This window comes from Hippopotamus amphibius, chromosome 1, assembly GCF_030028045.1.
Source record: "Hippopotamus amphibius kiboko isolate mHipAmp2 chromosome 1, mHipAmp2.hap2, whole genome shotgun sequence".
NCBI classification, from domain to species: domain Eukaryota; kingdom Metazoa; phylum Chordata; class Mammalia; order Artiodactyla; family Hippopotamidae; genus Hippopotamus; species Hippopotamus amphibius.
In genome coordinates this window covers 233114610-233128928 of record NC_080186.1, presented here as the reverse complement: position 1 = coordinate 233128928, position 14319 = coordinate 233114610, and the positions used below count along the sequence as shown (strand labels likewise).

The following is a 14319-nucleotide window of genomic DNA, read 5'->3' as shown; positions in this document are numbered from 1 at the left end:
CCCCCCAGCAGAGAACACACTTTTAAGGAGGCGTCAGTCTTTCTAGCCCCTCTCTATTCCCCTAAACCCTCATATATCCCTCTCTTTCATGCTTCCTATACTCTTCCCCACCGGTCCGTCATCACATCCAGTGCAATCCTCAGGGATCCAAAAAGCAAAAGAGCCCCCTGGGTCTATGAGGACAATCATACTTGTTCCTATGCAAAATGTGGCTGGGGGAACTGGAACTGGATTACAAACAAAAGAGGAGTCAGATAGCAACAAACGCGCCTCGTTCCTTTATTTTGTCTAAGTTTCATGACCATGGGCCTGTTCTGACGTTGTTTTTTTTTCTTTCTTTTCTTTTCTTTTTTTTAAAAATAGAGATTAAGGACTCACATAAGAATTCACTCTACTAACACCAATGTCATGGACACTTCTTTTTTAAAATGAGTTATTTGGTTTGCTGTCCAAAACAGTAAAGGTTTGGGCAAACTGCAGGAATTACCTAGCAAGGAAAAAAATGAAAGTTAATCACTGAAACATCAAACAGAAATGGGATCTGGCAATACAGCTGCTATGACACCCTGAGAATCTTTATTGTAGCTAAAATAAACCCACCCACCTTACATCTCTAAAAGCAAAACCCAGCATGATTCTTCCTAGGGGCATACATTTCTCCTCAGAAAAGACAGTGAGAATGAAGAGATGGGTGAATATGAAAAAGGTAAAGAGAATCAAGACCACTCTTACTGCCTTTTCCCCACTCTAATTGTAATTACTCAATAATGGACCACTATTTCCCTTATTTTCAAATTACTTTAGGAAAACATTTATAATTACGGCAACAACAGCATTTACAAGTGAATTTATGTGGAACTGTTGTCCAAGTTCAAAATACCATGAAAGATCTTGAGAAGACAGTTGACTATTTCACATAAAAAACTGAACAATCAGGTTGGCCAGTCCCAAAATAATGATGAAAACGTGGAAGATTAATTTAGGCCATGTTAGACAGTCTTCTTGGTAGAGGGAAATTATATAGATGAGGGATGGATATATGAATACAAAGGCCAGGCCACATGCTGCTCCTGAATATCTGCAAAATAAAAGCTTTTGGGTTAATATTCATCCTGCATTTTCCTTATTTACAATTATGGTAAATATAGTACAATTTAAATCTTCCTCCATCTGATATTACAATAAAATTATTTTTGATTCATTTATTGTTGACATAAAGCATTTGAGTTTAAAACATTTTACTTGCTAAGTTAATATAAAATATTATTTCCTGTTCATCTTTATAGCATCTGCTTGACAAAGAGTTTTTATTCATCTCTCAAATCTCCATAGTTCCTCTGTATCCCAGTGATTATGGCTACTTCCTCAGAAACATCTGGAGATAGGCTTCCTATCTTTGATCTTTTATAAACTAATTATAAATTCTGAGCTGTTGAAGGACTGCTAGCATCTGCTTAAGACTGAGAACAGATGAGTGCCTCCTTGGCATTCAGCATAATTATCAAAGATAGTAACAAAAATACCTAAACACATGACAAAGGAAACTATACTTTCTTCTCTCCTTCCCTATACTTAGTTTTCTTGAAAACAGCTTAATGGGAACTTGTCAATCCATTATATTCAATAAGCATCAGGCTAAAAGTCCCCCCTTTTGTTTCTTGCTACTTTCTTAGGTAAACATGACTCAGTCCTGCTTTCTACAGGTCAAGGAAATCAGATCATTCTAAACTTCAGTTTTCCATGAGAATCTGAGGTCACAACTTTATTCCCAATCTACTCAACCTATTACAATGTATTTGGAGAAAGGATATTAAGGAAAGAGCCATCAGGGATGCAAACTCAGTTTCTGACTACAATTGACACTGAAATATCTTGAGTAGAAATGGATTAAGAAAGTTAGGACATGGCCTTGACATATTAGAGACATTCCAGGTACCCCAAGAAGTTACATATTATATATTAAAAATAGCTTTATTTTGGATAAAGAGAAAGGAATACAGTGGAAAATTATGAGAAAAAGGAAAAGAGCAGGGAAAGGTACATAAGGCTAAGGGGTAATGGGGCCTCTAGAGTCAGGAATACGCGGGAATGGAAGGTAAGGAGTGCCCTAACCGACACCAGGGAACTGCATTTGCATCTTATCAGTTTTAGATACTCACAGGAATTTCATACAATTACATAAAAACAACAACAACAACAACAACAACAGGAAAAGCATAAAAATAAAGACCAATATATGAAGGGACAAAGTTCCCTTACAGGCGTACCTTATGATTCCTCCTATGTTTGGGTAGAAACAGGCCATGAGTACTCCAGCTCCCACAATAACTAGATTAAGAATCAACACGTGGAAAATGCTAAAGTGGAAAAGAGAGTTTGGAGGAAGAAAAAATATAAAAACAGGCAAATTATAACAATTAATATGAGAATAAAATTCCATATTATTATCTTTAAAATAAGACTGTCTTAAACTTGGCAATAAAATTATAGCATAAATAGAAGGCAACAGTAGTACTCAATATACTCAATACTGGTGATGGGACAGTGATACTGGCCCTTTTGTGCAATTATATAAATAGGTTAAATTTTGTAGGCGCAAACTGGTAGTGTGTATCAGGGTTCACATTCTTTGATCCATAATTCCATTTGGGTGGAATATCATAAGAAAATAATCAAAAAAGCTATTAATATAAAGATATTTGTGAAAAGACAGAAGCATCCTAGACATATAGCAGGGTAACAATTTACTTGATGGAATATATTAAAAAATATTAAAAATAAATAATCACTGTTACCTACATGGTAAAAATCCATCTAGGCAGCTTGAGGAAAAGCTAGTTAAAATTTTACTACACAAGAAAATCTGAAAACACTTGAAAAAATAGCAGAAGGAAATACACTGAAAAGGGAGTAGTGATTGTGACTGGGATTTGGGGTAATTTTTCTTCATTTCGATATTTAACAAATTTTATTTTACTTTTTTACAATATTTCTTTGTAAAGTGTTTATTTTATTTTATACTTAGAAAAATAAATTTTTATTAAGGCAAAGGCATAATGGGCAGGCTTTTATTTTTCACTTAAAGCTATTCAGTATTTACCATGAATAGAATACCCACTAAATAACTTGAACTAGATGTTAACAATTCAAGGCTTGAGACTCAATTCTGGACACAAATAAACATAATGTGATGCTTACTCAATTTCCCCAAAAAATGATCTTTAAAAGCCAAATTTATATACCAAAGCAACCTTCTGAGCCCAGGTTATCAGAGGTTAATTACTCCCAAGTAAAGATTATGGAAAGAATTAAAAATAAGGAAAATTATTTACACAAATAGTGGTTAGTCATCCATCTTGATGAATTACAAAGATATTCAGGCTTCCAGATCTTACTATTTATCCAGAAACTCCAATCTTAAAATTGCTTCAGAGCTTTGAGACACTGGCGGGGCCTTTGTTATTTCTGTATTGTAAGAGGAAACAACTTGGTGTATTTTCCAAAGCAGTGGTTCTCAAAGTGTAATCACGAACCCTAAGGAAGTTTCCGATTCCCTTTCAGGAAGCCCTGAGGTAAAGATTATTTTCCAGCTGGACAAAACATTACTTGCTTTGCAAAAGCAATGGTGGAAAAACGGCTGCCCCCTTAGCATGATTAGGGGCCGCTGCGCCTCTCTCTACTCTACACCGTATTCCTTACCGTCAAACACTCTCAAAAAAAAAAAAAAGTTTTATTAAAAATTGTCCTTGATAAAGGAGTAACAACTATTAGTTTTATTAAATCTCATACGTTGAACATACATGTTTTGAATATTCTGTATGATCCAATAGGAAGCGTATAATAAAGCACATCTGCTGCACACTGACATATAATAGTCGTCTTGAGGAAAAGTACTTGTGCAACTGAGCTGGGGGACAACCATGCCGCTTTTTCCAAAGACGGCTATTTTTACTTGAAAGGCAGATAAACTATGGTTCTTTAGACTTGGGTATCTGACAAACATTTTTTTGAAAATGAACGATATGATCTTATCACTTCAAGGAAAACAACTGGTAGTTTGTGTTGTCAATGATAACATTTGAGCTTCTGAGTGAAAATTAGAATTCTGGAGAGTTTGTATTTGCCACTATGAGAGCTCGACAGTTTTCCAAGATCTAAAGACTTCTGTAATGCAATTAGTGGTAATATTAATGAACGTGGGTTTTGATATTATATAATGAAGTGTGTCAACATTTGGAAGATCTACAGAACTCAGTGAACCAATATTTTCCAAAGGACTAACCCTGATGTTACAAAATCATGCATGGGTAAAAGATCCAAAGTATATGATAGACAAATGAATTTTAATGTAACTGAGTTTCAGCTTCAAGTAACTTTTAAAAAACTACCGCTTGTCAAGGTTTGGCATAGTATCAAAGAAGAATATCCACAATGATATGAAAAGGCTACTCAAAGTACTCTTTCTTGTTCCGACTATTTGTCCGTGGAAAGGTGTATTTTCTTCATATATTTAAATGAAAATTACATATTACAACCGAATGAATGCAGCAGAAGATAGGAGAGTTCAATGATCTACTAGCGAATTAGACATTAAAGTTTTGAAATGTAAAAAAAAGTTTTTTTGGAAATTGTTATTTTTCAAAAATGTTATTTATGTTAGTAATGGTTTTATTACTGCTTTTTAAATAAAGTAATACACTTTTTAAAAATTCTGTTCTAATTTTTCATATGTTAAATATTGATGGATATAAGCCACACAAACCGAAGTTCCTGGGGTCCTCAGAAAACTGACTCAGTTCTGCTTTCTACAGGACTTTACACTTTTAAGGGGTCCTGAGACCAGAAAGTATGCTCCAAAGTATATAGTCTGTAGGGTACTTGTAACTGTAGGATAAATGATAACGTGTTCTTGGTGGTAGGGGGAGAAATGCAATGTGAAAAGGGAAATTCCAGACTTTTTCCAAGAAGAAAAAACATTCTTACAGCCAACATTATGCAAAATAATGGCAGAAAACAGGAATAATGCATTTACCTAGAATTTTTTTCATCTATGACTTCACTGTATTTATTTTATTTTGGTGAGTGTAAATACAGCAGGGTGTATAAACACAACAGGAATCTTATATTTATTGAAATCCAGTGTGAGACCTGTAGCTGCTGCTACTGTCAATGCTAGAGGCCTGGTAACCCTTGATTTCCGCTTTTAAAAGCTTTCTGTTTTTAAGCCTACGTATTTATAAATAATTATTTACTAAATGAGGGGAAAGACTGCATTAGTTCACTTAAAATACACTGATTGAGACCACTTGATTATCTGGTTACTGTAAATGTAATTTTTTTTCAAATTTTATCCAAGAGTTTTCTTCATTTAAGATCATTTATTCCCAATAAAATAGGTTAGGACTAGGTTTTACTATAATGAATCTATAATAAAACTTAATGTAAGAGTAGGAGTTAATCAGGGGTCCACAAGAAAGTTTCAGGGAAACCTGAAACACTTCTCTTGGATGAGGATGACTAGCTTTGAACAGATTTTCGAAAGGACTCACAACTCCTCCATCACCAATAAGAGATTAAAAATCACAACAGTTACAGAAGCAAATAAGAATTTAAATCTGTTACATATCTCTCTTTTAATCCTAAACAATGACCATTTATGTAAAAACACATGAATGTTAATAAATATACAAGTAAATAGCAATAATCAATAATTAAAATAAAAGAGTTGCTTCTCATTAGCCATACACTGCTAACACAGGTACTACATACTATTAACTTCTTGGCCAAGAGTAGATTAATAGCAACTAAATCATAAGATAAATATAACTCGTATCAGAGCTAACATAACTACACTGGAAGGAATTAACTTTAAATCATTCTGGACAAGGGAGTGGCTTCTATTTTTAAAGCTCTTCTGGGAAAAGAACACCAATGATCTATCCTTAGTAACCATCTTCATTAGACAAATTTTTATAGCAAAAGGATCAGTCACATTTTAAACTGACCTGTTTGCACAGTCATTTGTTGCTTGGCACATCTTGCTGGTCAAGAGAAGAGCCCTTACCTAGGATAAACGTCACCGAAGACGTGGCCCAATAGCTGAACACGAGCCAGGTAGCCCAGGAGTGGATATACAGTCACCATCTGGAACAGCAGGAATATCCTTGCAATGAAGGAGAGGATGTCACTGCTAGGGAAGTTGTCTAAAAAATTCTAATTCAAGAAAGATAAGAAAGTAATGTTACAAATCCAATTCAGTATATACGAATTTATAAAATGGAATTTTGTTGCTTATTTTGACCATAGGTGCCACTCAAATTGTGGTTTGTGGGGTGGTACCCGTCCATAAATTGTTAACTATTATTCTTCAATGAGCTAAGCACAGAAATTGAAAGTAAGTGTTTGAAAACTTACAGAAATTTGACATTGCCACATTTTTTATTCTATTTTATAAGAGTATCAGTCTGCAATTGGTTTGACATTGAAACAACTACAAAGACCTTGTCTACCACCGACAGTTTGAGAAGTACTGCTCTATAAGGTTCAAGCACAAATTTGTTTGAATAAATTTAAATAGCTAATTCAATGCTATTTCATCCTCAGTAGTTCTCTTGCTTTTCCTCCTCTGAAGCACTGTAGCACTTTCAAAGTAAAGATTACATTAGGTGAGAGTGTATCTATCACCTACTATCATTATTATGCATAGTCTATCAATAAATAGAAAATAATTTATTTCTACTTCCTTTCATGACTTTTCTCCATTTTTGTTTGGCATCTAAGAAAAAAAGCTAATCACTCAGATTTCTTTTTTTCCTTTCAAATACAAATACCACAGATATTCTTATTCCCAAGGGAGTGGGCTTTATCTGGGATTGTTCACATCAGGGGAATTTTCTGAAAACATTTGGCTGCCAAAGAACTTCTGGAATCAAGGAAATCAAGAGAATATTTCAAGCTATCATAACAGCAATAACTCAAACCTATTTATCTTATAAAGATGTGAACATTATTACCACTATTATGCTGAAATAACCTTTACAGTTCATCAGTAATAAATCACATTGCATACTCCACTACACTCTACTAGAGGAATTTCTTCTAAGTAGAAAGAAAAGCATCTGTGAATGCTATTTTTTGTGAGAAATTCTTCAGTTACATAAAACTAGAGATTATACTATTCCCAGGTTTATGATAGGCCAAAGCAAAGAAAATACTATTTATGGCAACCTTTTAGTAAAAGAATGTTTCTTTTATTCTTTCTGTCTTTCCCTCTGTCTTTTTAACAGTCAAATAATCTTTCTTTGCTTTGATGCTTGCCACATAGTACCAAAATGAATGTCAGACCTATTATTAGAGACTGATGAACTAAGACCCCAATTTACTCAGGATATTTCCAGATCTGGACTTTGGAAAATAAGGGAATTGAATATATTCTCTGTGGAGGGTTTATAAATTTAAGACTTCTAGTAGTACAATTCTCTTCACACACAAAAATACTATGCATATAATAGGAATCATTTATCTGAGTACCACAAGATGCCAGCATGCAGTAGGTTTTCTCAGAGAGTCCATCTAAAAAATCTATGGAGTACCTATTATAATATTTAATGGAAGAGGAAACCGAAGCTCACAAAGGAGGGGAAGGTGCCTAAATTCCCACATGCAAGGTAAACAGGAGAGATTGTGTTCAAATCCAGGCCTGTTTGGTATTATGTTTTGCTACTGTATCACACTGCTTGCTCTGCAGGTATGAAGGTGTAAACAATCACACAGAGAGGGCACACAGTGCCTTACCTGCTCTATACAATCTTTGGATAATGGTGGTGAAGGAAACGAGGCAAAAACCAGGACTCCAATATAAAGATAAGTTAATGTCACCAGCATATAAGCAATGGACAAGTCCCTCACCTGTAAAGAGAGAAGAAAATTCCCACAATGTTGAAGAAATTTTTAGTAAATAAGTATGCCTGAAGAGGTTAAATAATAAGACTGACAAATAAATTTATCTTTTTGCTCCATGTATGTGTATGTACCTCCTAGGTATCCAGTTTGTTCTGAGAAAGTAGTTAAAACAAAATTCATGTACTTTACAATTAGTCTGACAACTTTTTCAAAACTATTCTGCAGTATGTAGACTAAGCTACCTGTTGGCAGACTTAGAAAGTTAACATAAATGGTGATTTAACATGATTGAAATTCTGACTTAATTTCGAAATGTAATTTATTTACCAAAATATAAAATACTTAACGAAAATAATAAAGCTAAGGGACAACAAGAAATCAAGAATAGGCTACTTTCTGTATGACCTATGGAATTAAAAAAATTTTTTTTCTTTTAGAATTAACTTGTTAAATTATCAAAGTATACCTAGACCAAAAGAGACTGGTATATATTAAAATGTATTTAATAAAGAAGGAAAGTTAGTTAAAAAGCAGACAGTAAGCAGGTATTAAAGACAAGCTTAATAAACCTAAACAGTAAACAAAAGGAAATAAAAAGACAGCTGTTCAAACAGCTGCACAATGTTATGACTGGAACCAGTAAACAAATGCAGAACATTAAATAAGTGGATTGCTTTCTTCCACTGCTGTTCCCATCCTCCCAACCATCCCCTTGCAAAGTAAAAAACTCCAAGATATTTAATGCGGCCAGCTGTCAGATCCAAACAGGACAGATCCCACAGCTCATAAATCTGGTCTCCATCACCACTAAAGTTGTGGCCAAACAATTCAGCACAACTAAATTATGGCAATAAGCCTATTCATTTTTCATTTTAAACACAAATTACTTTGAAAGCTAAGAAAACAGATAGGAAAAAAATTATATACAATTTTGCTTTAGTTTGATACCACAATAAGAAAACTGGACATTTGGTATTAGGGAACATTTCTGATTTTTGGGAAAATGTTCCTCCTTAAGTGGGCTAAAGCAATAGTAGAGAGTTATAAACTTAAATGTTGATAAATTCACTTAAAAAGCAAGTAACAAGCTACAAGAAATCTGAAGTTAAGTCTAAGTTGACAATCAGCTTGAAAACAAAACAGGGATTTCAAACCCTAAATTAGACGGTGGATAGGCTATGGAACCTGGATTATGGAGACTGCTTCCAGCCTTTTCAGACTTTCTAATTGTGTAGGGTTGAAGAAGGAGAGGCTGATCAAACCTCCAGGGAAGCTTCAAAGTTTTTCCTCTAGTTCTTGAAGCTCTAGGGCCCATCTCAGGCTAGACTTCAGTCACCCCTTGGGTTGCCTGATGGTCTTATGTAGTATGAACAGAAATGAACCAGGCAACTGTTATTCTCATATCAAAGGGTAGTTGTCTCCCATTATGATATCTGAAAATCATTCTACCGCCAACTACTCAATGTCACTCAAGAACAAGGAAGTTTTGCAAAGCGCAAAATCTTGGAAGACCAAAATGGCAGTGTTAGAGAGAGCTATATATAAAGAGGGACAGCTACCATTTCATGGACAGTCTTTAGCCAGTATACCACCTGATCAACACATTATTTTGGGCAGGCTTCCTGCAAAGATGTGTACCTTAGCAAGTTTGGGGAAAATCTGATGGAGATAAAAAGGCAAAGATGCAAGAGCTTCCTGATAAGAGTTTCCCCCTTCTGCTTTCCTGTTCTTATAGCACTGTATACATATCTGAAATGTAGTATCTACTACCCTATACAGCAATTGACATTAATTTTTATTATAAAAGAATCTATATTTATGATATGAAGATGTCAACTGGAAAGAAAATGTCCTTTGACACCCAAAAAGTAGTCAAGGTTAATAGTTCTTCTATCATGTTGTTGGTATTTTAATTTTTCCATATCTAAGTTGGTCCATACCACTAGACTGTGAGATCCCTGAGGACAAGGACTGTGTCTTCTTCATCTTTATATCCCCAATATCCAGGAAAATACCTGGAACTCAGTAAATGTAGATAAAAATAATCATGTTGTCCACAATTATTAAGTGCTTCTAGGTACTAGGCTCTGTGCAAAGCACAGTCCATATATTATTTCACTTAATGTAGGTACAATCCTTTTCTTTATTTTATGGATAAGTAAATTAGTGCAGCTAGGTTACAACACTTTTCATGGTTATACAGTGAGTAGTTGGTGAAGTCAGTACTCAAACCAAAGACTTTCTGGCTCCAAATTGCATGCCCTTAGCTACTACAATAGAGAGATAACCAGTTTCTAACACATCTGTGTCACAGTTAATAAACAATAGTAAAGAAAACAGTGAAAGGGAGGTAACAAGTTATGAGTAACAAAGGATACAATAAAGCTCACATATAGACACAAGAGAAATAGTATAATCAGAAAAATTCTATTTCACAGTAGTCTAAATGTACATTCAGTAGAACTAGGTCAAGAGTTACATATCTGTTTTCATCTGAAAATACTCTAATGAACAGAAATGATGTTTCAATATAAAAGCAGCTGAGATTTAGCACGATTCCGGGAAACATGCCACCTATGAATAGCATGCACACATGTGGGCTTTGCTATTCTCTGGCTTGAACACAAGCCATCACTATTCTAGGCCTGGAGATATGGCCTCTTAAAAGCCTATTTAATGGAAAATGGTGTAAAAAAAACCAAACAAACCCATCTTTTAGAGAATGAGGCTTAAAGTAAAAATATATATTTAAAAACAGGCACAAGTGACCATATGCACTGATAACGCGTCAAGAATCCTATACATTAATGAGGTAACTTACTCCGCCTCACAAATAAGCAGTGGCTGGCAGGGCTGGCAGTAGAGAACTAATGACAGGAAGAATGACAGCTGGGGCCCAAGTGGGGCTGGGAGCACACTCTGTTTCTCAAATATGTTTTATAATCTATCTGTTCCACGTATTGTTCATAGTGAAAATACTATCCAGTGGAGCATTTACTAAGAAAATGACAGACCTGCCCCAAACATTTACATAAAAACTTCCACTGATGTATATAGTTAAGTAAACTACACAGATGCATAAGAAGCAAAAAGTAAATAATAAATTAAGATATAAGGCATCTCAAATAGTTTTGAAAGAAGTAGGCAGGGTATAAAACTAAACAAAGATAGGCAAAACAAAACAAAAAAAGCACGGTATAGATTCTGATTGAAACATAATGAGGAAATTCAAACATGGTGAGGAAATACCGTATCCAGGATGGTTAGAGAGGACATCTAATCTGATGATAAGAAATGAGTTGGATGATCTTCAAGTCTGCAACTTTTTTTCTTTGGTAAGGTATGCCTTACTAAAGAATGGAAATTATATCTCATTTCGATATACACATAAGAAATTATGTTTAGTGAAAAAAAAAACCCATGAAATTAAGTCAAATTTGGAAAACCTGGAAAATTTGAGCCTCAGTGTTCTCCATCACAAATGTCTTTAGATCCACATACAACTATAGCTTATATAGAAGAGAATGAGGCCTTTTCTATTCATATGTCTTCTTTTCTATTTTCAAACTTTTTTAAAAATGATCTCTGGATTACTAACCCAATATCAACATTAAGAATTCAGAGTTCCTGACAAGCTTCACATTTTCTGACTTGAATCTCAAGAAAATAGTGTATCATGATACTAACAAAACTTCTATGAGTCAAATTACTTACCGAAACCTGCTTAAAAGTACAATCATTAAATAAGTCAAATGACAAAGTTTTTCTCAGAATACAGTACCCATTTAGCTTAATTTATGCAATATATAAGTATAATCAAAAGGAGGCTATACATATGTACAAGTGTTTAAAGTGTTTAGAATTTTGCTGGCACATAGTGCTTCATAAATATTAGCTTTACCATTAGTAATTATTAATATTTTTAGACATTAACATGAAGTATAACTGACTTTTTTGAAAGCTGGGCCACATTTCATACACTAGTTTCAACCAATTAAGACAGTAAGAAGACATCACCCATTTAAACTTTTATTTTTAAGCCTTTAAAAAAATATTTTCCACAAGTGACAAAAGTTGAGTCAAATTTTATTAGCTGAACCTCACATATTAGTTCTACAAAACGCTAGTCTCAAAACTCAGTAGAAACAAGAACTCGTTTTATGGTATTTACATATGGAATACAGATTTCAAGGCCCATTGAGTGGTTTAGCACAAAAGGCAGGCAAGGACTCTTCCCATGACCTTCGGGGACCATGAACAGAAACATTCATCCCTTTTATCCAGTCCTGAGCTTCCCACACTGAGGAATGCACACCTTCAGATAACCTGGTGTGGATTTCCAGAAAAGCTATTCCACTTAAGAATTTTCAGCAGCAAAGTTAAGTATAAGACAATCCTGTCTCTTCATGTGAGTGTGAGGCTGTGGAAGTGCCTGGACACGTCTCTGAGGAAGATGCCCTCACAGCGGCAGCAGCCGGGGTCGGCCTGCTCCTGCCTCACTGCTGTTCACTCTCACCCGGGAACAGCTCAGTCAGGCTGCAGCCAAGGCTTGCAGATACTGGGAAGACCCCCCAACACCTCACCTAGGGAGAATTACGCCAAGGGTGTGCTGACGGGCTCAGAGGCACAAAGGAAAAGAATCTAAAAGCGAAAGGACAGTTCGGATGCCAACCACAACTCTGGGAGTCACTACAAGAAAAACTCCTTGAGGTGAAGGTTCTGAGACTCTAAGATTTTCCAAAGTTGGTTCCAGACGAGGATCCATAAGTGATTCACTGACTTGCACAGCCTTTCAGAGATTAAGCAGGTTACTTCCATCCGTACTGAGCAGCTGAAATCACCATTGCAGATGCTTATATCAACTATTTTAATAGATTAATGGTTGTTAAAAAAAAAATGACCATGCAGTGCCATCATTATAATCAATGGGAAACATTATGATTGTTCCATGACGCTTCCTCTCTCTCATGGTACATATAGAAGAAGCTTCTTTTCTATGCCTTGGTTAACTGACATATTCCTTTCTTCTAAGTCTGCATCAACTTCCAACATTTCATTTTTTTGTGCTTTCAATGTTGTGAAGTATTGCTAAGAATTCTTTCAATGTGAAGTTTTTTGATAGAGTCACTTCCTCTGGGACATCATCATCCTTTTCATCACAGCCACTTTCCTCATTCATGCTGATAAGCTCACCTTCCCTAAGTGCCTCTGGCTGCATCCCTAGAGTCTCTTCAATGGCAGCAGTGTCAACATTTCCACAGTCAAATATGTTTGATTCAAATTTCATTTCCAGCATTATTACTTTTTTTTTCATTGTTGCACTTTTGTGTTTGTTTGCCAATTTCCTCTTCATTCTCCATTTTTGTAAAATATAATGTGGGTCTACCACCTGGTGACAGGGAGGCAACTGAACTATCTGCTTTGCCGCTTGGGTGTAAAGTGAATAACAGATGGGCAGTAACCAATCTCTGACAGACTTGGAAAGAAGTGGTGTGACTGGCAACGAATCATGTTGTGCATCTGTTATTTATGGAGTGATTTATGAACTGAAGGGCTGGTACCTACTGCTTTATGCAAGTACTCATAGTTCAAATCCTGTGGTAACCTAAATTTGAACCATGTTGTTAGGGGGTACTGATATAACGTAACTAAGCCATGGTAACTGAAATTTAAGTGTATGGTAACTGCACAAAGTGAAGTCTGCCTGTAATTTAACTCATTATTTTAAAATTGTTTTCTAGTAAGACAAACTAATTACAAGCACAATAAAAATATGCATGAGTGTTTAAGATGAAATATGAGAGTTCACTGACATGGTGTTCCTTACCCCAGATCCCCAGGTATACAGGTGTTGACATACATTATTTCTTTGTCATTAAGGGGACTTTAATGGTGGTAAAGTTTGAAAAACACAGCCTTATGGATAGAACGACGCAATATACATGAGAATCCAACTTGACAAGGTGGGTTTCTGTGGGACTTGGCTTAAGCTGGCATAGGTGATTAGGATAGATAGGTAATTGGCTGACACAAAGGTATACACTGTTAATGATATACATTATTTCCTGTGAAGATAAAATAGATACTTTCCAAGTATCTCTAAACTTCCTAAAACTTGTGGTAGGCAGCTTAGTTCAAGTGGCAATGAGTCAGGAAATTTGTGGAGGAGAGAGGGACTTAAAACTAAAGGCCAAAGGTATATCCTCAATTTTCCCTCTATACCGCAAAGTTCCAAATGTTTACTTAGAATAAGTAAAATTTTCTTCCTATTCCCTCAAAAGATTTAAAACTATTTATGACAAAAATACAGTAAGCCTAAACATTTCCAAAATAAAAACGGTATCTAAAGTGTGAGGGATACGGGGAAAGATAAAAACTCTAAAAATACATTTGCCTAAGAAAAGTTATAGAAAATAA

At 35.1% G+C, this 14319-nt stretch overlaps 1 protein-coding gene across 8 annotated transcripts in view; it reads right to left on the bottom strand.

Moving 5' to 3' along the window:
* Window positions 1-356: 356 nt before the first annotated feature.
* Window positions 357-14319, bottom strand: part of SLC38A9 (solute carrier family 38 member 9) — a 95822-nt gene continuing 81859 nt past the window's right edge. For all 8 annotated transcript variants that reach the window (XM_057743380.1, XM_057743376.1, XM_057743402.1 and 5 more), the window contains 4 exons: window positions 7795-7908; window positions 6065-6213; window positions 2268-2357; window positions 357-1078 (listed from right to left, as the gene is read on the bottom strand). In XM_057743380.1, the coding sequence (XP_057599363.1) occupies window positions 913-1078; window positions 2268-2357; window positions 6065-6213; window positions 7795-7908 (519 nt within the window). In that variant the 3' untranslated portion in view covers window positions 357-912. The remainder of the gene's footprint in view (window positions 1079-2267; window positions 2358-6064; window positions 6214-7794; window positions 7909-14319) is intronic.